The sequence below is a fragment of the Protomyctophum parallelum genome, assembly GCF_964188405.1.
Source record: "Protomyctophum parallelum genome assembly, chromosome: 19".
NCBI classification, from domain to species: domain Eukaryota; kingdom Metazoa; phylum Chordata; class Actinopteri; order Myctophiformes; family Myctophidae; genus Protomyctophum; species Protomyctophum parallelum.
Window position 1 is genome coordinate 36926706 of NC_139717.1, and position 20549 is coordinate 36947254.

At 41.8% G+C, this 20549-nt stretch overlaps 3 protein-coding genes across 5 annotated transcripts; 1 reads left to right on the forward strand and 2 right to left on the reverse strand.

Moving 5' to 3' along the window:
• Positions 1-69: 69 nt before the first annotated feature.
• acat2 (acetyl-CoA acetyltransferase 2) lies at positions 70-6274 on the reverse strand. Its single transcript, XM_083790216.1, has 9 exons — positions 6175-6274; positions 4433-4567; positions 4107-4288; positions 3849-3966; positions 3434-3577; positions 3194-3316; positions 2865-3019; positions 2666-2776; positions 70-1212 (listed from the first exon to the last, which is right to left on the reverse strand). The coding sequence occupies exons 1-9, from the start codon at positions 6221-6223 to the stop codon at positions 1042-1044; spliced, it is 1188 nt and encodes a 395-aa protein (XP_083646342.1). The 5' UTR covers positions 6224-6274; the 3' UTR covers positions 70-1041.
• A 299-nt stretch (positions 6275-6573) lies between these two features.
• wtap (WT1 associated protein) lies at positions 6574-14414 on the reverse strand. 3 transcript variants are annotated; one of them, XM_083790778.1, is made up of 8 exons: positions 14232-14414; positions 13558-13595; positions 13393-13448; positions 13238-13296; positions 12970-13097; positions 10646-10824; positions 8134-8288; positions 6574-7841 (listed from the first exon to the last, which is right to left on the reverse strand). In XM_083790778.1, exons 2-8 carry the CDS (start codon positions 13585-13587, stop codon positions 7198-7200), a joined length of 1251 nt encoding a protein of 416 aa, XP_083646904.1. In that variant the 5' UTR covers positions 13588-13595; positions 14232-14414; the 3' UTR covers positions 6574-7197. The 3 variants fall into 3 exon arrangements, with proteins under 3 accessions (XP_083646904.1, XP_083646905.1, XP_083646906.1); XM_083790780.1 differs by lacking the exons at positions 6574-7841; positions 8134-8288 and having other exon boundaries at positions 8305-10824; XM_083790779.1 differs by lacking the exons at positions 10646-10824; positions 12970-13097; positions 13238-13296; ... (1 more) ...; positions 13558-13595; positions 14232-14414 and adding an exon at positions 9871-10642.
• A 1442-nt stretch (positions 14415-15856) lies between these two features.
• On the forward strand, positions 15857-19901 carry sod2 (superoxide dismutase 2, mitochondrial). Its single transcript, XM_083790262.1, has 5 exons — positions 15857-15983; positions 16657-16862; positions 16975-17091; positions 18692-18871; positions 19015-19901. The coding sequence occupies exons 1-5, from the start codon at positions 15955-15957 to the stop codon at positions 19158-19160; spliced, it is 678 nt and encodes a 225-aa protein (XP_083646388.1). The 5' UTR covers positions 15857-15954; the 3' UTR covers positions 19161-19901.
• Positions 19902-20549: the final 648 nt, after the last annotated feature.

Genomic DNA, 20549 nt, shown 5'->3' on the forward strand with positions numbered 1-20549 from the left:
CGTTGGGGTAATTCTTTATTGATATAGTAACCATTACATATTTGTAACAAGTCGATATTGGTAAACATTTTCACTTCACATTTTCACTCAATTGGACAGGTTTGCAGAAACTAGCGCTACCATTCATAGCTGGATATCTACAGGAAGCACTGGTGTATGGCTTGCATTAAACCTTGGGGCACTTAAAGGCTGTAGTCTACTACGCAAAAACTATGGCTAGGAATCCATACAGGAAGACTGGTGGATAGATACTGGAATGTTATAGTATGACATGATTACATCTTTAGGCAGACTATCTGTAGTATTTGGCACAATTCGTACTACATCATCATTTAATCACCTACCAGTTCATTTAAGAAATTAGAATAGGTTTATCCTGTGTATTTGTAGTTGACAGTGGCTGAAAATTGACACCAACCTCATAGTGGTGGTTGTAAGGCAAAAGCATGGGTGTTAAAATGATCTGTTGCATGTAAAACATTAAATGGTACTCATTGGGATGTAAAATGCTTAAAACATGCTATTTTTATCTGTTAAATTGTATAAGACCTCACCTGATAAAAGTATCACTCATTGACTGACTAAACAAGACTAAAATCTTCCAATATCAAGTCAGAAATAGGAAGGAATAAGTTGCAGATTCAGTGCATAATTTAGATGTGAATGAAGGCAATCACAACATTGTACATTCAGTAGCGCTGCTATAAGTACAGTGTCACTCTAGACTAGGACTGGGCGATATATCTGTTGTGATATGAGTAAGTACAGTGTTACTCTAGACAGACGGTGGTTGCCTAGGACTGGGCGATATATCTATTGTGATATGAGACTAGATGTTTGATTATTTACCCAAATCTCATCCCCACAATATATCTGCTATAGAGGTATTTAGTCAAAACAATATTTGATTTTGTCCATTGCCCAGCCCTTACAATTACCATTCAATAATTTCCCTTATGTAAACAATGAGTCTCTTGTTCTCCATGAACCTTTCCAAATGTTGTAACTCCTGGACACTGATGATTTTGAACTCCGGTCACCTCACATTCTCTCCACACAAATGGCAATGCCCATTCCTCCTCCGATACAAAGGGAGGCCACTCCCTTATGGCCGCCTGTCCTCTGGAGTGCGTGCAGCAATGTCACCAGAATCCTGCAGCCAGACATGCCGATGGGATGCCCCAAAGAGATCGCACCTCCGTTAACGTTCACCTGAGGTATGCAAAGATGGGGTACAGGCTTTAGTTCCGACATACCCGAAACCTCAATCCCTAACCTAACCACAAGCACGGAGCAGGGCATGTCAGATCATCGCATTTTCGCATCGCATGTTTCCGCGCGTCGGACCTTTGGTGTGTCGGATCTGCGTGTGCACCCCCAAAGATGTCTGCCATTACTGCTTATGAAAACAACAAAATGGAGTGCCTAACCATACATACATAAATTAAGCATAGACCATTCCCTGTCGATGGCTTTGTCTAGGTTTCTTGTTTGTAACATTTGTCAGTCTTTATTTAAAATGTTAACTAATAATACAGTCAATGTTTGCTCAATATTTGAAATGTTATGGACAGGGGTGTAGTGGCAATTTTGCCCAAAAAATATTTTTTGGGGCAAAATTGTCATTTACTTTTTTGGATACGATTAAGCATTGTAAACCCTGTTTCTAAATAGGCTATACACGTCTGCATGTTTTAATAGTGTATGCGCGTGACAACATCATACCCGGAAGTTATGCAGGAATGCCTACTGAGTGTCAGTAGGCAAAACTACTTTCTGGCCATGACAGGCCATACATCAAACAGAAACTGATTGCATTAAACAACGTTAAACTCACTTTACCACTCGATCTGCCATTCACTTTATACATGCACATACCCTCTAGTGTCTGCGCGCGCTGTGCACGTGCATGCAAATGTGTGCGTGCACATGTCTTATGGGGGCATCCCCCCCACAAGTACCACTACAAAACTGACTGGATATTTGGAATTTCACTCTTAAATCAATATTTATACCAGGGACTATTTGGTCAGACTTTACAAATCAATCAATGTTAGCATAATGGTTCAATGGGTTAAACATGCCAGAATACTGGTATGGACATTGTGATATACTGTGTATGGTCTGAAAGTGCAATGCACTAAGGTAGACTAGGGGGCCCTAATGTGAAAAGGTGGATGGTATTGTATTGATGATGTCATGAGGTCAAAGGAGATGAAAGAGGAAGTAAAGAAGTGAACACATGGTATGAAGCTGACTTGTCTGCGTGCACTTATTTCTATACGAGAATACAACATATTTGGGGTGGCCGTATCTTCTACTATCCACCTGCCTGCACTATTCCTGCCCTGCCCGGGTCAACCTTCCTTTCCATTTGAAATGTGGATGAAGATTTTCAACACATGGTATGAAGCTGACTTGTCTGCGTGCACTTATTTCTATACGAGAATACAACAGACATCTTTGCTGGCAAAATAGAAGCCTAGCATATTATGTAAAATGAGCTTGGCTGTGCTAGAAATGAAACAAAAGCCTTAAGTAATGTTCTCTCTGTCCTACTACTACTACCAAACACCCACCTTTCCCTTCAATTTCACGTTACTATTTAAATAAAACCTAAGCTGTCTTAAAATATAATTTGATATCGGGGACCTAAAGGTTTTACCTTGTTTGAGTTTAGTCCGAGCTCTTTGACCACAGCAATGGACTGCGCAGCAAAAGCCTCATTGATCTCAAACAGGTCAACTTGCTCCAGCTGCCAACCTGCTTTCTCAACCTAGCAGTAAACAAACAAATACAGGAATGAATACAATATTAAATCTAAAGAGCATTTTATATACACATGTGCATATTCAGTTTCTGACCGCTTTCCTGATGGCTGGTATTGGTCCAGTGCCCATGATTGATGGATCAAGTCCAGCTTGAGCCCAAGAGATGATTCTGGCCATGGGTTTTAGGCCCCTCCTCTCGGCCTCTGATTGGCTCATGAGAAGGGTTGCTGCTGCGCCATCATTGATACCTAGTAGGATTAACTTGATTAAAGAAAAAGCCTTTTAAGTAGACCCCAATGACGTTAACCATGTACCTAGATACCAGGTTGAGACTAGAAAAGAACACAGAGTGCTTCACTGGACAGAAGCCATTTGATAAGTGACTGATAAAAGTGATCAAATCTGTCTGTGTGCTGTTCTACCTGAGGCATTGCCAGCAGTGACCGTGCCACTGCTGTCCTTGATGAAGCAAGGTCTGAGTTTGGACATGGCGTCCACGTTGGTTCCATGGCGAGGAAACTCATCCAACTTCACCTCCACTGGACCTGAGAGAAGGGTACATTTCAGGATTCGCACTTAAGTAATGACTTGGCAACCGTCAGCTGCTGAAATGTGACGTACGGTAGATGAGCAAATTTCTAGAACTTAGAAGCACTTCTTGCCTTTTCTGGATGGCACCATGACCGGGACAATCTCCTGGTCAAAATACCCTGCCTTTTGGGCAGCCTCGGTTTTATTTTGTGACTGGATGGCAAAATGGTCCTGCTCTTCTCGACTCACACCCCACTGCTTAGCCACATTTTCAGCTGAGAAAAGATGGAAAGATTCATCGCTTAAAACGGTTTCAAGCACTGCTCGTTTTCTATCCTATGTGTGTGCATCTGTGCAGTGCATTCTTTCTGATAAAATGGAAAACCAGCAGCACTACCACAGGTGCTTGAGAGTGGAGAACTACTGACTACCAAACATAACCGTCCGAGATAATGGCATCTAAAAGGCTTTTCTCCTATTGGTGATATGTCAAGTAAACAAGTGACAATCAGTGTTTGGCCTGTGTCTTGGGTTTGTCATTCTGACCTGTGATGCCCATATGGTAACCGTGGAAGGCGTCGGTCAGGCCGTCGGTCACCATGGAGTCCTGCATCGAGGCATCGCCCATCTTCACTCCTGCCCTCATCTGCACTGTGTGAGGTGCCTGGGGGTGACGAGGTGAAGAGAAAGTAGAGAAAGTGATGCATAGATTTATCATTTGCAAATTACACTTTGGCCCAGGTCTGATTCAAAACTCTTGAGCCTACCAAATTATAGCACTTGGCCTTCAATTCTGATACTTACCCTGCTCATGCTCTCCATGCCCCCAGCAACCACCACAGTGGAATCTCCAGTCTGGATGGACTGAGCTCCCAGACACACAGCCTTCAGCCCAGAGCCACACACCATCTGGCAGCTCCAGGCTGGGACTGGATAGGGGATCCCTGCTGCCACACTGGCCTGGCGGGCGGGGTTCTGCCCATGGCCTGAGGAGAAGAAAATGATTTAGAATCCTGTGTGTGTGGGGGGGGGCAAATTGCAAGAAAAAGAAGGGGAAAGAAAGAAGTCATATTATGCCTGAAAATAAATTACTTTGCAGCTTAATCACATGGTGATAATCAGCTTTATACCTGCTGTGAGGACGTGACCTAGGATGACCTCGGACACCTCATCCGGCCTCAGCCCAGCTCGCTGCAGTACGTCCTTGATCACCACCGAACACAGGTCATGGAGCGGTACCGTGGACAGAGCACCGAGGAAAGACCCTTAAATTAAAAACACAGGGCATGTCATGGACCGGTACCGTGGACAGAGCACCGAGGAAAGACCCTTAAATTAAAAACACAGGTCATGGACCGGTACCGTGGACAGAGCACCATTGAAAGACCCTTAACTTAAGTTGCATACACAAGGGAAGACTCATTGAGATATTTACTATTTAGGCTACTATGTGGAAAATAATGTTGAAGACCGTTCGTTAGTGATGAGGACCCTGATGTAAACACGTCTTAGTGCTTCTGGTTTTTATCCTCGTAGCCTGAAAACCCACCTTTTCAGACTCCATCATGGCCCATAGCACTTACCCTAACCCCTTAGATAGCATTTCTGTTGGCTTAGATAGCATTTGACACAGACTTATAGCATGTTATGTAGACAGCACTATAATTGTATTGTATATAGTCATAGCACGCCATAGTACATATGTATAGCATAGTAGTAAATATGTATAGTTTATATGTATAGTGTATGTATAGTTTCATTATATAGATATTCCACTGTTACTTTCTTAGCTTACGCATGTTTCATGATAAATGCTTTTATGTGATGTATTCCCATGCTTTTGTTCTTGCTTAAATGTAAATCGCTCTGGATTAAGAGCGTCTGCTAAATGCCTAAATTGTAAATTGTAAAATTGTAGCAGTTTTTGTATTGACCTGTACTTTCATTGAAATGTATGCATTCTACATACTGCGAATACAAATTTCAATCAATCAGTGCAAGGGTCAGGAGGAATATGAGGCAACATTACATTATAGATGACAAAATGAGTATTATACACAACATTTTCGAAATAGATCCATAAGCGCACAATGCAGCTTGTAAATTACTGTTAATAACCACATTATAAAATAGCAGGCCAGGGCATATAAGTGTAAACGACTAACGATTTGATGTGAATGTTATTATTCACATGACTATCAGAGATGATCACATGTTAAATTATGTGAAGTAAACACTATTACTATCTAGTCGTTTACACTTATATGCCCTATTTTATAATGTGGCTATTAACAGCAATTTACAAGCTGCATTGTGCGCTTATGGATCTATTTCGAAAATGTTGTGGTAGGCCTTTTCTCATGGGTTAATGTATTTAAAAGCGTATTATGCTATCATGATCGTCAATCCATATACAAAGTTTGATTCTCAGTTATTCCGCAAAAGCTCCCGGCGCAGTTCCAGCCCAGGACAAACCAAACCTTTGACCAAAACAACCAATGGTACAAAGTTCCTGGTCCGTGGTTCTATGGCCAGCGAACCAATCGCTGCCTCGAAAGAAAACTGGACAGGCAAGAAACCAATCAGGTTCCAGCAAGATCAAAATGCGTCTGAATGAATGTCAAGCAGCCACTTAGTCTTATTAAATTACGAGTGACTGGTCTGGTGTTATTCAATGACAAAAAAAAGACATGCATGTTAACTATTCACTAGAAAAAAACATTCTTTTCAGCAATCCTAGATAAAGTATTCCACGAGACACACGTATACGGACGTTGTTTAGCAACAACAGTAAAGCAACCACGGTTGTTGGATCTGGAAAATGTTTAATAAACGCGCCCCCAGGTTTGTCGTCCGCAAGACAATAACATACCAATCGGTGTCCTGGCAGCAGAAACGATGACAATAGCCTCGGAGTTCATCCCGACGAAGTACCTGCTTCAGATGATCGCTGCTCTGCCCAAGACTGTGGTGATAGTCACTGTGGGCTGTTGCGTGAATGTGACAGCACTACGCTGACGCTCCCAACAGTAGCAGTTGGTGCAACCATAGCGCCACCATGTGTCCCGGAGGATATTTTTATGAATGGGGAAAAAAATGCCTGGTCTGCCAATATAACCTACTGTACTTGCATGAAGGTAGTTTAGATGATGTCAAATCCTACACTTCAGCTAAACCTTTGCTCTTCCTACACTTCAGCTAAACCTTTGCTCTTAAATCGGTCATCAGCATTGTTTCTCTACACGAGGCAAAATAAAAGGGTTCCTCGCCATAATATTAAAAGTTGTTTATTGATATTTGGTCAGTACATGAAAAGGATTGAAGTCAGAACAATACGAACAAGGAACATTGTATATAAACTACACACAAGTCAAACAGAATTATTTGTCAGGGGTGGGGAAATGAAAATATGGATTTAAAAAAAAACATGGGCCAACAACTAAAAAATATACCTCCCTTATCTTTGAAAAGGTATTGTGAATCAGTCAGCTGTGATTTGGTGACATTTATTGACAATGAGTTACAACACCAGATGCCTGATGATTTCAGTGTTGAGCGCTCCAACAAAAACAGCACGGAACCAGTTGTGTTCAAATTACCATGTGTGTTCGGATAACCAAGCAAGAGCCAAAGGAAAATAAACTACTTTAAATCATACACCCACTCATTTCAAATCTATCAACATTATACCATTCACATTAATATCTCTGTTTAGCAACACAACGTGGCAGAGGCATCACAATATCCAAGGGAGAAGGAAGAAAAGAAAGGTTCTGGACAGCAGTTCTGTTCCAGACTACGCACAGCAGTTCCGTTACAGATAATGCATTTGTAATTTGTGTTGTATTAAAAAAAAAAAAGAGAGAGAAAAGGACAGTACGTGTTACAAAGTACATTACAAAACAGCCCTGTCGCTCATGTTGGAGTCCAGGCCATTTATAGTGTGCCGCGACCCTGCAGTTCTGGTGGCCTTGGTCACTGGGCCAGTCTTGTCCTCATGGGGGTCAGTGTTGGAGTCTGTGTCGTTTGAGTGCTGAGTCAGGGATGTCTCGCTGCCTGTGGGAGAGTCCACGCTCTCGTACCCTGCGCTCAGCTGGGTCCCGAACCCCCCAGCTCCTCCTGCATTCACTGCACGTGTCTGACTCCCTGCTGCCTCTTCAGAGTGGTTCGAGAGTTTGGTCTCTGCCTCCCCGGGACTGGAGACCACTGGGGACATAGGAAAGTCTTCTTCGGTGCTGCTGACCTCTCGGTACAGGCTGGGGGTAGTGGTCTCACTTCTCTGGGATGAGTTCCCGTTGCTTGGTCCGTTAGAGAGCCTCCCGAAGTCTTTGCCCATTGGCTCGGAGGGTGTGGTGGCCTCCTCAGTCTGAGCAGATGGCTCAGTGGAAGGGGAAGTCCTGCTGGGGCCTGCAACGGCAGAGGCCCCTGGGTCTTGGTTGAGCTGCTGACGGGTGTCCTTCAGCTGCTGCTGCAGGACGAGGATGGTGGTCTGCATGCCCTCAACTTCCTCATCCAGCTGAATGATGAAGTCATTCAACTCTGGGGAAGGAGCAGATTTATAGACGGATATCAATATTCCAGGAGAGAAGCGGATGGCAGAAGATCAACAAAATGAACATGTGTTGGTGAGAAAAGCAAGTAAAATCAGCATGTTGAAGCTTAATTTATACTTAATAATTTAAACTTAATACTTAAAACACTCAACGAAAATAGATTTAAACTGAGAAACATGCCATGTTGTGTAGCGTTTCACAAATGAAAATATGTTACTGTGGAGAGCGACTCTTGCAAGTATAGATCAGACAAGACAGAGGCAAGCAATGTTTCTCACCGTCCTGGCTACTCTTGAGCTCCTCGCTGTACTTCTTCTGTAGGGCCAACTCAGCCTCCAGCTGGGCAATGCGTCCCTGGGAAAGCTGCCTGCCCAACTCCTGGTTTTCCTGAATCAGCATTCGACATTTGGCCATCAGTTTCTTCCCCGTTTGGCTGTAAGGGAAATAATTCTAACATCACACAGTGAACCAGGAGACAATCACATCTATAGGGACACTACTTCTCTCTACCAAAATGCTTGACCTACTTTCCCGTTTGCCAAAAGCCAAAAATAACTTTTTGACCCACTAATGTATAATTTACTGTGGTAAGAGAAGTCAGTCCATTCAACCCAAAACTTGAATGCATTGCTACAGTAAATCAACAGGAGTCACATTCCAAGCAATATATGAAATTTGACAATGCTTGCATCTAATGCATTGAGAGTTTAAAATACGAATTGTTCCATGTCCTTTCCTAGACAAAATCGTAATTAATATTTTCACAATTGTACATCTAGCCAGTAGCCACATTAAAAGTCTAGGAACTTTACTAGGACCCAACCTAGAATGATCACACTGGTCTGTTACTTGTACAGTAAACCTTAATTCACTACATGGTGTATGAAAGAACAAAATACATTCCAAACAGAGCATTTCCTAGCAATTTAGCACCAACAAAATTCTAGCTAGCTGTAGCTAGAAACATTGCATGTTAAAGATGAAAGCAGAATAAACATTAAACACCAAATAGAAGCAGTAGCTATGTTACCAACTAAAAGATCCCCATCTATCCAGTAAGCATCCAATTACTATGCTCTGCAAAACCTAGCACATTGGATTGGTCTTTGATCAGGACAAATATTCAACAGATAAAATTTGGAACGTTTAAGCTTTATCTCAAAGTTGAGTGAAATTGCCACAGCTCAGCATGTCAATTATACTTAGGACTGCCAAGCAGTTTTTACAATCACAACACAATTTCCGGACAAGCTGTGAAACAAGGGGATTAAATTCTAAATTATTTCAAATCATTAACACCCCGCCATCTAAATCAGTCTGTAAAAAATGGTTTTGCTCAGTGGAAATTATACAATAGCAAATTGCTTGCACATTGACCAGGTGGTGAACCGTAGAAAAGCGGAAGTGATTAACTTCAAGTTGCCATTGCAGCAATCCCTGTAAACTAATGCCAGATTAATACCAACAACTAAAGGTGTATAACATAGTCATATTTCTTTTCCTAATGTTTACAAGTGACTGAGGACTGATTCTCACATGACTGATATTTTGGACAAAATGTCAGTCGTGAAATCTGATTCTTTGCTATGTGACAAACATCTGATGTTTGTTGTCAAAATAAGGAGAATCTGACTTCACCTATTTTGTTCCGTTAATACGCAATAGTCAAAGAGGTGATTAGAAAAACCAATCGCTGAGGGAGGGGTTTCGATGTAAACCACACAAAACAGATCACAGAATACACTCATTAAATGGTAACATTATCCGTTTTAAGACATTTGCATTCACAATGTGAAGAATAACCCTCAATGCACCAACAGCAGTGTGTGTCACTAAAACAATGTGAAGATTTAAGCCTTTCATTGTTTACAAGGTCCAAAATAGCCTTTGCTATTTGCTAATTATACTACCGTTCACACACTGCAGTGAGTGCCGAGGGGACTTCAGAGTAACAATGAAATTAAAGGGCAGTAAATGAAAGCAGTCACAAAGTAAAACATGTAAATACACTCTACCCGGCCGTGGACCCATGCTCAAACACAGGTGATCGGATCGGACCCTCATGCCTGAAACAGTCCCTTCTGGACGGAGGGTCTGGCTCCGCCCCCTACCGGCTCCTCCCACAGTCTTATGTCATTTCTAGTGGCTCCTCCCCCAAAGTCTTAAAACGCTTATCCTAGACACTTTCCCATGTTATTGCAATGTACTCTAGAACTGTCCAAAAAGTCTTTATGAATCTCAGGCAGACTAGCACATATGCATGTGGTGTTTTCCACCGTTAAATGTCTTATGCAATTGCATAATGAGAATAGTCTTTACTGCTGATTAGGCTAGGGACGCTCTCTGCTTGGGCAGTTTACCCAAGTCTGACTCGATCTCCACCATAACCCCGCTATTTATTTATGTCAACTGTCTGGTTTGGGCTTAGGGGGCAGGGCTGGGCATATCCATGTCGGAAGTGAGTGACCACCTCTTCAGGAACCATCCCGACTCCTTCAGGCCCTCCGATGGCAAAGACGCACAAGGGGAGAGAGCTGAAACACAAGTATCACCTGACCATACTGTCTTTTCAGTTATGATTATGTGATATGTAGCTGGCACAGTGCAAGAGTACAAAAACAAATGGCAGTTTGCTGCAGTGTTTGTCTTTCTGTAAAGTCTGTGTCTCGTGGTGAGTACAGCACTTCTCAGCCTTCCCCCCCACCATTAGTCCTGCATGCCTGCAGTGAGAGTGGGGGGCGTGGGGAAGTCTTGACTTTTTGAGGGGGAGGTTATTTTGATTGTTTTTACCTATCAGGTGTAAATTTCCAGGCACTCAATTCATTTTGGGCCTGCTCCAGTTTGTCTTTAGTCTGTTCCAGTTCAGCCTTCATTTTGAGGAAAAACAAGTTGATGGCCGGGTCCACCATGGATGTTCGCAGTTGGGCGGCACTGGGTTGCTGCACTTGCTTGAGGTACTGGATCTGGGTCTGCAGGGTAACAGAGAAACGTGTCAGACCATGGTACAGATGTACGCCCGCTAAATGGCTAACTTGTTACATATTATTTCATGCATGTATTCATCCATGAATTGTAGCTCAAGACAGCAATGTACCCAGAGCAAGTTGGTTAGTGCAGGACATTTAAGTTCTTTACACACTGGGAGCATGACAAATAGCCGATCTGAATATGTGTGAATAGAATATCATCAAAATATAATTTGATGATGCCTTATTTATGTTGATGACTTTGGTTTATGCTTTTAAGGTGAAACATAATCACCACAAATGGAGTCAATGTGCTCATGACACAAACGACAAACAGTTTAAATAAATGTTGATTAATCACAAAAAATAAACACTACTAACACTACTGGTGTGTAGAACCTTTAGAATCCAACTTCTGCTTGTTCAAATTGGTTTTGGCAGACTTTCATTTCAGAATAGATGCAGGTGTCTTATGCAATGCATCTCTTAAATGCTCCATCAAGAGCAATGACCTCCTGACGGGGTCATCCCTATGTTCCCCAGGTTCTATGTTCCCCACTTACCTTAGGGTTTAGGGTTAGCGTTAGGTTTCTGGTTTAAGGACTTCAGTGTTTTGTACTATACAATTGTATACAAGTACAGAACAAAGAATGTTTGTTTTTGCCATCTTTGTTGAAGAGTCTGAGCAATTATGTTTTAGTTTATTTTATGCCAGTGTACATTTTTAGTTGGCCAAGACTAGATAGTTTAAGTAGCCTAGGCAGGCCTGAAGTTCAATGGATTGTTAAGCCCTACACACCGGGTGCGCAGCAACGCCTGGAAAATAGAACGGTGGCGTATCGGAGCGTCAGGCGAGGTGAGAATGCGCGTCGGACGGAGCCGGTGTGGGATAGGTTCATTGAAAATAACGGAGGCGGCTGTTTTGACGCGCAGCGTTCGCAGACGGTGTGTATAGCCCTTAAAAGAGCTTAAATCAGAATGTGCTACAAAAAGTAACACTAAGACTAAGTTGCTGGCCCAGGCCGTAGCGTAACGGTCTGGGCACCGGACTGGTAATCCAGTCGCAGTGTGCCGCGGGTTCGACTCCCGGACCCGACACGGCCTTTACTGCATGTCATCCCCCCATCTCTCTCCCGTTTCCTGTCAGCCTACTGTCTGTCCCTTCAAAAATCAATAAAAGGCGTAAGCCGCAAAAAAATATCTTAAAAAAAAAAAAAAAAAAAAAAAAGACTAAGTTGCTAAAATACTTTGTCTTACTAGAATTACAGTTAGGTTAAGTTTAGGTTTATTCTAACTGGGGAACAAAGAACCTTTTTTGCATGGTGGGGAACATAGAACCTGGGGAACATAGGTGTGCTCCCCCTCCTGACCTCCACCTTTGGTAACTCAAAACGAAATTAACTCTGCAATAATGATGAGACTTTATTGCTAGCAATCAATTTCCTTTTATCCCATAAGCATTTTTGCTTTAGTTTTATTTGTTAAGTAAATGGCCCACTATGGATGAGTTTACAAAGAAACTCACCTTTGTAAATTTCAGCCACCATGTTGACCTCTAATATTTCCACTGAACTCATTTGAATACATTTACATACGAGTGAATGGATGCAGGCACAGGCTCATATTCTTCCAGACACGGTAGTACTCTGCACAAATTCATGCAGATGCTATTCTTGTGCAGTCATAGCAAGTGCTTTTCACATTGAACCCTTTTCAACCCCCAGCAGTCATTTCCTCTGACCTTAACTGACTGACAGAAGTCCCTGAATGATCCACTGAACTGTCACTCTGATAAAAGCAACCCGCCACCTTTAGACTGCCGTTTATGGCACAGATTGACAAGAGGGTGTGAAGTAATGTCTCAAATAGGCTAGACTGTGAATGGTCTTAAGTTATAGCCGTAACCTGTAACTGATCAAGAATCAAGTATGACGAGATGACACAAGTTTACAGAGCATGACTGTTTACAGTATGCACTACAATGGCACTAATGGCATGGCTGTGCTTTTGAAAAGGGCAAACAACATTCCAGATGCCGTTTATGTACATAAAATGCTCAAGTATCGGCTTATTGAAAGGTAGATCACGGTTCATTTCCCCCCAAATGCTCTTGAAAGGAGGAACTACATAAGTTCAAGGAGCACATACCGTGCACTCTTGCATTTCCTGCTCCTTGGTGGCCAGTCGCATGACGAGGATGTTCTCTCGGCGTGCAGACTCCTGTTGCTGCTGTTTCAGCTTCTCTTCAGACTCTTTCAGACCCGTCACATCATTTGCTAAGGCGGAGAGAATAAATTCATATAGACAAAATAAACATCACAAGATAGGAAAGTATTGTGACAGTGTGCAGTCACGGACGAGATTGAAATGGAGTGCTAAATGTATTAAGAATATATGAAGGAGCTATTACACTTACAACTAAGGTCTGCATATTTTGCCTCCAAGACCTGGACATAAGCTTCGTGTTGTTTCCACCTATGGGGAAGAAAGCATTTATAAACATCAGTTGCTCTGTAGTTAACACACACACACGCACACACACACACACACACACACGGGATGTTTACCTACCTGACACACAACTCTTCCCTGGTCATGGTCTTCATGTCAGATTCACTAAGGCGAACCTGTATGAAAGAGCAAGTTAACAAAATGGTCAGATAAACAGACATAGCCCATCGTGTTTACATTACATACAACATTAGGAATCGACAGTATGATAAGATCAATACTGACCTTCTTTGGAAGAGGCTCCTCGTTAGTCATTCTCAACTCTGAAAAAGAGAACCAAAAGAAAAGTATACATTAATCCCAACCGTCTTTCAAATAACAAATACAGACAGCAGCACCGTGTTGTCTGCAAGGTGAAAGCGTGGGATAATCTTCTTCTAGGCCAGGGCAAAGGAGGGAATAATAAAAAACGTCTTGGCAAGATAATCACATGCTTCCGGTGTTGATGTTGCTGGGTTTAAAGTAATAACGGGTAATTACAGCAGCCAGATTGACTATATCTACTGTCTAGATACAGTGTGGATAAATGTTGCCCTGCATAGCCGCTGTGGCAGTCAGTGTTTAGCGGCTGCGGTGCACGCATGTCGGTGATTAAAACAAAGCCTCGTCCGCCCTGCCACCTGGCTGAAGGTCTGTCAAAACACTTTATTTAGAAGCGGGGTCGGTCACCCAAATACACGCTGGCGCACTACCATAACGGTTAACGGGTTTTAAATAAAACGCAAGGCAGCATGCAACTTTCTTGGCCCCCGTTCGCTGCTCCTTGTTATCACAAAATGGCGGTGAAGGAAAAGACTCCCTCCCTTGTGCTGGCGTTCCTTTTCCTGAAAGTATATCGGGGTCTTCGTCTCCGCTCGCGCATTACAAATCCTAGCGTAATCAACACACGGATCACTTACCAGAGCCGTTTCCTTCGGTATCTGGAACGTCTTCTTGGCTTCGGTGACCAAAGCTGCGGCGCACGGAATCGATACAATCCGCAGTTTGGAAAGAGGACTCACTAAACGCTGTCTTGCGTCGGTGTAGTCGCCATCATCCTAGCGCGTAGAGAAAACAGATATGGCAGCTGAGCAGCCAGCTCTTCTCTGCGTCGTTGTGCCGCTGCGCTGCTTTGCTTTGCGGCACACGAGCAGTGTTGCCCGATATTGTGAGAGAAATAAGCACCTGGTATTTTCAAATCATCTTGATTCTTGAAATAAAAATGTGGAATATTTGAAAGATATTTTTAATTCTAACAACACAAATCTCCCTCCCTGTCACAAAACATTTTCAGATGGGGGGTAGGAAGAGATACATATTCATTTTAGGTCCATGACCAGTCCAGAACCATGACTACACTTTAGAAAGTTTCTAAAGTTTCTAAAGTTTCAATTATGTTTATGGTTTTGTCCTCAAAGTAGCAGTTTTTGTATTAACTTTTGTATCAACTATCGTTGAAATTATAAATGTACCCACATTCTACATTCCGTGAAATCTAAATTTCAATCAATCAATCAATCAATCAACCAATCAATCAATCAATCAATCAAATGAATCAATCAAATGAATCAATCAAACTACAGAAACAAATCTCTTTTAATAAGCGGACATGGCAACACTGCAAACGAGCTGACATACTTATAGGGGGCGGGACAAAAGACTAACAACATCATGTTATTGGTCGGTTTAGTCCTTCATATATAATATACTCTAAGGTTTAGTCACTAAGATTACATTTAGTGTTATCTTAGTAAGATTAGATAACACTAAATGTTAGTGTTTAGCTTATACTCAGAGCCTTATACTCTAAGCCAAGGCCTTGAACCCGACTTGTACTTCGTCGTACGAGGGCGCCGCGCACCGAAAATAGCCGATCTACAAACTCAAATAATACTTTCAGAATGTATTAGGAAAAACTTATTGTTCATTAAAACAATGCTATTTTCACAATTATTTATAGCCAAGATCAGTCTGATTGATTGATGATTGATTGATTGATTGATTGATTGATTGATTGATTGATTGATTGATTGATTGATTGATTGATTGAAATTGTATTAACAGATTGTAGAATGGGACTGTCACTGCATGGTTGCAGTTCAAAAGTACAGAATGAAACCAGACAAATCACTATTGTTAACACCAGGGCAGGGGTCCTCCATTTTCAATTAATTAGATTAGAACATTTACAGACATACAAAGATACACAGCAATACAGAAATCATCATAATATACCTGTACAGTTAAAAAAAAAACGGAAGAAAGTAGGGGGGATAGTCTGATGAGGCCAAGCGGTACCAACCTGATGGAATGAGTGGGGGACTATGGAAATGAAAAAGTAGGGTGAATCAATGCATCAGAAACTGTGTCTCGACAATCACACTGAAAATCGTTTAGAAATGCAATGTTATGTCATGTGTACAAACTGTCACCGTGTCACGGGTGGGCTGTTACAAGTAAACGGTAAATGTTGTGGAGTTGTGCCGCCCCCCCCCCCTCGCGTGGTGTTACATGGTACAGCCCTACGCCTTCACGTTGAAATGTAATTTCAAGGACAGTCCCAGCTCAGCTGTGTTTGTATGAGCGTGCTGTGCTGCTACTACACTACATTTGAGACGAGCTGTGTTCCTTGGGTCATACAATATGCTTTGCAGAGTTGGTCAAGTACGCAGGTAAAACAAACATGAACAGCGATGTAACTATATTCTGTATAAAGTGTCTATAGTGAATTCAAGGTACAGTCATAATGTTAGCCAGAGATAGCATGATGTCCATGAACTTGAGACGAAGGCATGTTTATCATAGCCTAGCAGGGCTAAATTAGCTTGTGGCGTTTAAACCGTCGTACGGCACAAGTATGTTTCCACTCCAGCTTACTTGGTTATGACATGAGTGATTAAGCATTTTGTAATGACACCCGCGTGGTTCCGAGAGGGCCTAGGCAGTCACTTGAGGACACCTGCTCCCATCGTATCTTGTATAACTGTTACAATACAGTGATGCAAGTTTGCAACAGTGACATTTCAGTGGTTTCAGAGAGTACCAGTCTGAAACACGTTTATCAAGCTGTGGGGGCTAATACAGGAGCACAATTAGTAGCTCATAAATCATAACATGTTGACGTGGACAAAAACTTGACAGATATATATGAGGACAACAACCCAAGCTTTCCATACAGCTGCAATATTGGGCAGTTTAATGTCGTGCAATACAATCCCATAAGGCTTTTCAGTTTCAATAAATGGGCTGTCGTGTTGCAACTTAAATGTCAGATACTAGCATTAAGTTGCTTGTGGCTATAGTAGTGTACTAGTGTTATCATTCAAGCACTTGTCTTTGTTTCAGGTGCACAGCCAGCCTGTGTCAAACATTAAACCAGGTTACTGCATCAAGGCAGAAGCACACGCTACCTGACCTGGCCTTTGACTATGGTGCCTTGGAACCCCACATCTGTGCAGAAATAATGCAGATCCATCACAGCAAGCACCATGCCACTTATGTCAACAACCTCAACGTCACAGAGGAGAAGTACCAGGAAGCACTTGTGAAGGGTACAAACTAAGAGCTCAGATGATGTTTTAAATCAAATGTTAATGTTGTGGAGGTGCTGTGTTCTTGTGCTAATACTCAATTACCCATTGATGCGTTTGGTTCCTACTCCAGGTGATGTAACGGCACAGGTTGCCCTGCAGGCCGCTCTGAAGTTCAATGGCGGCGGCCACATCAACCACACCATCTTCTGGACAAATCTCTCACCAAATGGTGGAGGGGAGCCACAGGGTGAGGTTGCACGCACTATCTTTTAGTCATTTCCATGAAAAGGGAGATTGAAAATGGTGCGAAAAATACAGGATAGAAATGGATAAACTTGCATGCATGTATACAGATGGCATGCAGTAGTCGGTATGTACATGATGTTTAGAACTTGTGCATATGCAGGTGTGTACATAAAGGTGCCACCATGAGGTACTAAGATTAGCTCATTCATTGAATTTAGATCACCGATATGTGATGGCATAGTTTTTCATAGTTTGTATTATTTTGTGTTGCAACGTTGATATGACATGAGTTAGAAACGTCTTAAATCTCCTGTTAAGAACTGGAGTTCTTCATGGAGTTGTTACCGGTGTTGCCATGTCCGCTTGACGCTTGTAAAGTTGCTTGATAATATTGACAGTAGTTGCCGGTTGCATTGATTGCATGTGATTCTGCTCAAACATTGTCATGAAGGACCCCCATGTATTTGTGCACAAGGACCCCCATCTGAAATGTTTTGAGCCAGGTTTTTATCAGTACAAAACAAACTATTTTAGAAAATATCTGATCTACAAGCTCACAACAATGCATTGTGAGCTTGCTATTCTCAAGTAGCTGCTGCGATGTATAGTCTTAGTAATAAATATTAAGTATATAGTTTACTTATTGGGACACCATGCCACTTTATTTATTTATAGTTGTGCGTGGTGTTGGTAACTTTTAACTTGTCCATATGAATTGCACGTCATCATACATACTGGGGCTCTTTTTAAATGTTTGTCCATGTTTTAGGTTTTAGTTTTTAGCTTGTGTTTTTAAATAGGCTCTATGTTTTATGTTGCACTGCCAATAACTGAGGGGAAACGATATTTCATGTTCTTTTGTATGGCAAGTACATAGGAAAATGATTCTGATTCTGACATTACACTGCTCTTGATTGGTGACTTTAAAAAAGTGTTATGGAAGTCCATTACAAGACATGCAATGTAAACCATTCAAACGTTAAGGTCTTTCTTTGTGCTGTAGACTCCAAACGGTTATCCCTGCAGGATGGGAACGCGTTATCTCAACAAACTCTTCACATCAGTATACATACTGTAGAAAATAGTTACAACACTTCTTTGTAGCATCCTTGTAAATTCGAATGCCTAAAAAAAGCTTAAGGGACATTTCACTGCTGGAAGAAACTGCATTCACTCAATGTTAATAGTATTTATTTTGTAGTAGGTGGACGGCTGTGGCTCAGGAGGTAGAGCAGGTCGTCCAATGATCCCTGGGTTGGCGGTTCGAATCCCGGCTCCTCCTGTCCACATGTCGAAGTGTCCTTGGGCAAGACACTGAACCCTACATTTCCTCCAATGAGTCGGTCGGTGTGAGCTTGCCACCATTGGTGCACCCTTACATGTAGTCCAGGAAGGAAGTTAGACCAGTGCCTGTGACATCACAGACACTTAGAAATACTAAAATATCTAAAAACGCATACAGTATTACACACACATCAAAAAAAAAAAAGATCTGATTTCAAAAGGGGTGAAGTGGCCCTATAATCTTCTAAAGTATATATTTGTTAATGTCAACTGTTCTGCTCAATAGTTTATTTATTGCTTTCTTTGGCATTGTGCAGGGGAGCTGATGGCAGCCATTCAGAGCGACTTTGGCTCCTTCCAGAAGATGAAGGAGAAGATGTCTGCTGCTACAGTGGCAGTACAGGGCTCAGGCTGGGGCTGGCTGGGCTACGAAAAGGAGAGTGGCAGGCTCCGCATTGCTGCTTGTCCTAACCAGGACCCTCTCCAGGGAACCACAGGTCAGTTTCTAATAGCAATGCCACAGTAAATGTGACGGGCCATTGTTCGGCATGCATTTTCCTTCACTATAACATGACCCATAGTCATGTTATACAGAGTTTTCAGTGGTCTGTTATATGGATTTCTTCGTTCTGATCCACAGCTCTTATTCCCCTCCTTGGTATTGATGTATGGGAGCATGCTTACTATCTGCAGTACAAGAACGTCCGGCCTGACTATGTCAAAGCTATCTGGAACGTCATCAACTGGGAGAACGTTACTGAGCGTTTCCAGAATGCCAAAAAGTGAACTGCAATCCTTTAAAATGTCCCCAGCTGACACTTTCTAGGGGTAAGAGCATGTTTGAACTGGGTTCATTCTAAGAATTTGTTTAATCCTGAGAGGTGGCCTTTACTGGTTAAAGACAATGCAATGACAAAAAAAATCCACAAATTTGGGGTAAATTATACTTTATTGACATTTAGATACTATCTTGTAATTGGTGTAGTTGCCTGTAGAAAGCAGACTATTGTTATTGCACTCCAGCACTTAAATCGTTTAAAAAAAACAGGAAAATCGTGCAATAACTCTATTCTCCCCTCCGATTGGCCAGCGGTTCGGAACTCTTACCCATGGCTTTTTTGCGCTTCATCTGATTGGACTGTGTACGTGTCATGCCCAACTCTATATTCCTATAGAGATGGGCAACCACACTCGTAATTCTGCAGTCAGTGTTACTGACTCATGGTCCTTCATGTGAAACCTAGTAGGATTAAAAAGAAAACACGCTAAATAATATCTGACCCAGTTCCGTCTGCATCCCCTGGACTTTCCTTGAACGCTCCTTGAACGCACAAATATATCTTTCACAGCGAGGCTGGCTTTTCATAATAATGTGATGACCGTTGTACGGTAGTTGATGTTCACATCCAGAATGCATATTCAATCTGCTGAGCTATGTTTGTCATAATGGTTGGCACTAATATCAGTTTAAGTCACCGAAAATGAGTGTTTGTCTGTATTATAATAAAATATAGGATTTCAATTAAACATTCGTTTGTTTTGGACTTTGGTGTTCACTCTCTTAAAACTGTTGTAAACGTAAAGGGAAGGCAAGGGAAACCATACGTTATACAGTTGACGTGAAGTTACCAGTGAGGGAGGGAGGTTTTTGGCAAAGTATTGTATTATAAGTGGCATATCAAGGAAATAAATAAATGTCACTTAATTTAAACTAATTTATTTATCAGATGGTCTCCAGATGCATGATAACCTATCTAGAACACTTCATGTTTAAACACTGGATAACTGTATGGAATTAACTTTATTTCAATCTAATGCAAATGCTCTAGTGACTAGTCTCTCCTCATAGATCACTGGAAGGATACCATTATTCACCAAAAGGTGGCAGTGTTCTCCAAAGAATTCTACTTTGGCTGCACACCAGAACTCAAGTGTATACTCAATGATTAATGACTTCAAAATCAGCAGAATGTTTATATGGCATGGGATCATACAGTAATAAAATCCCCAGTTGCCATGTACAGTTTTGTCACACTTAGTGGTCTCTGTTTGATTACATTAGTTTGTAGATAACAGCTTCCAAATATATACTTTACATTTGCATTATATTAATAGATATGGTGCATATTTTTTTGTTATCTTCTTTGACTTTTTATAAGATTTAGTTTTCTCACT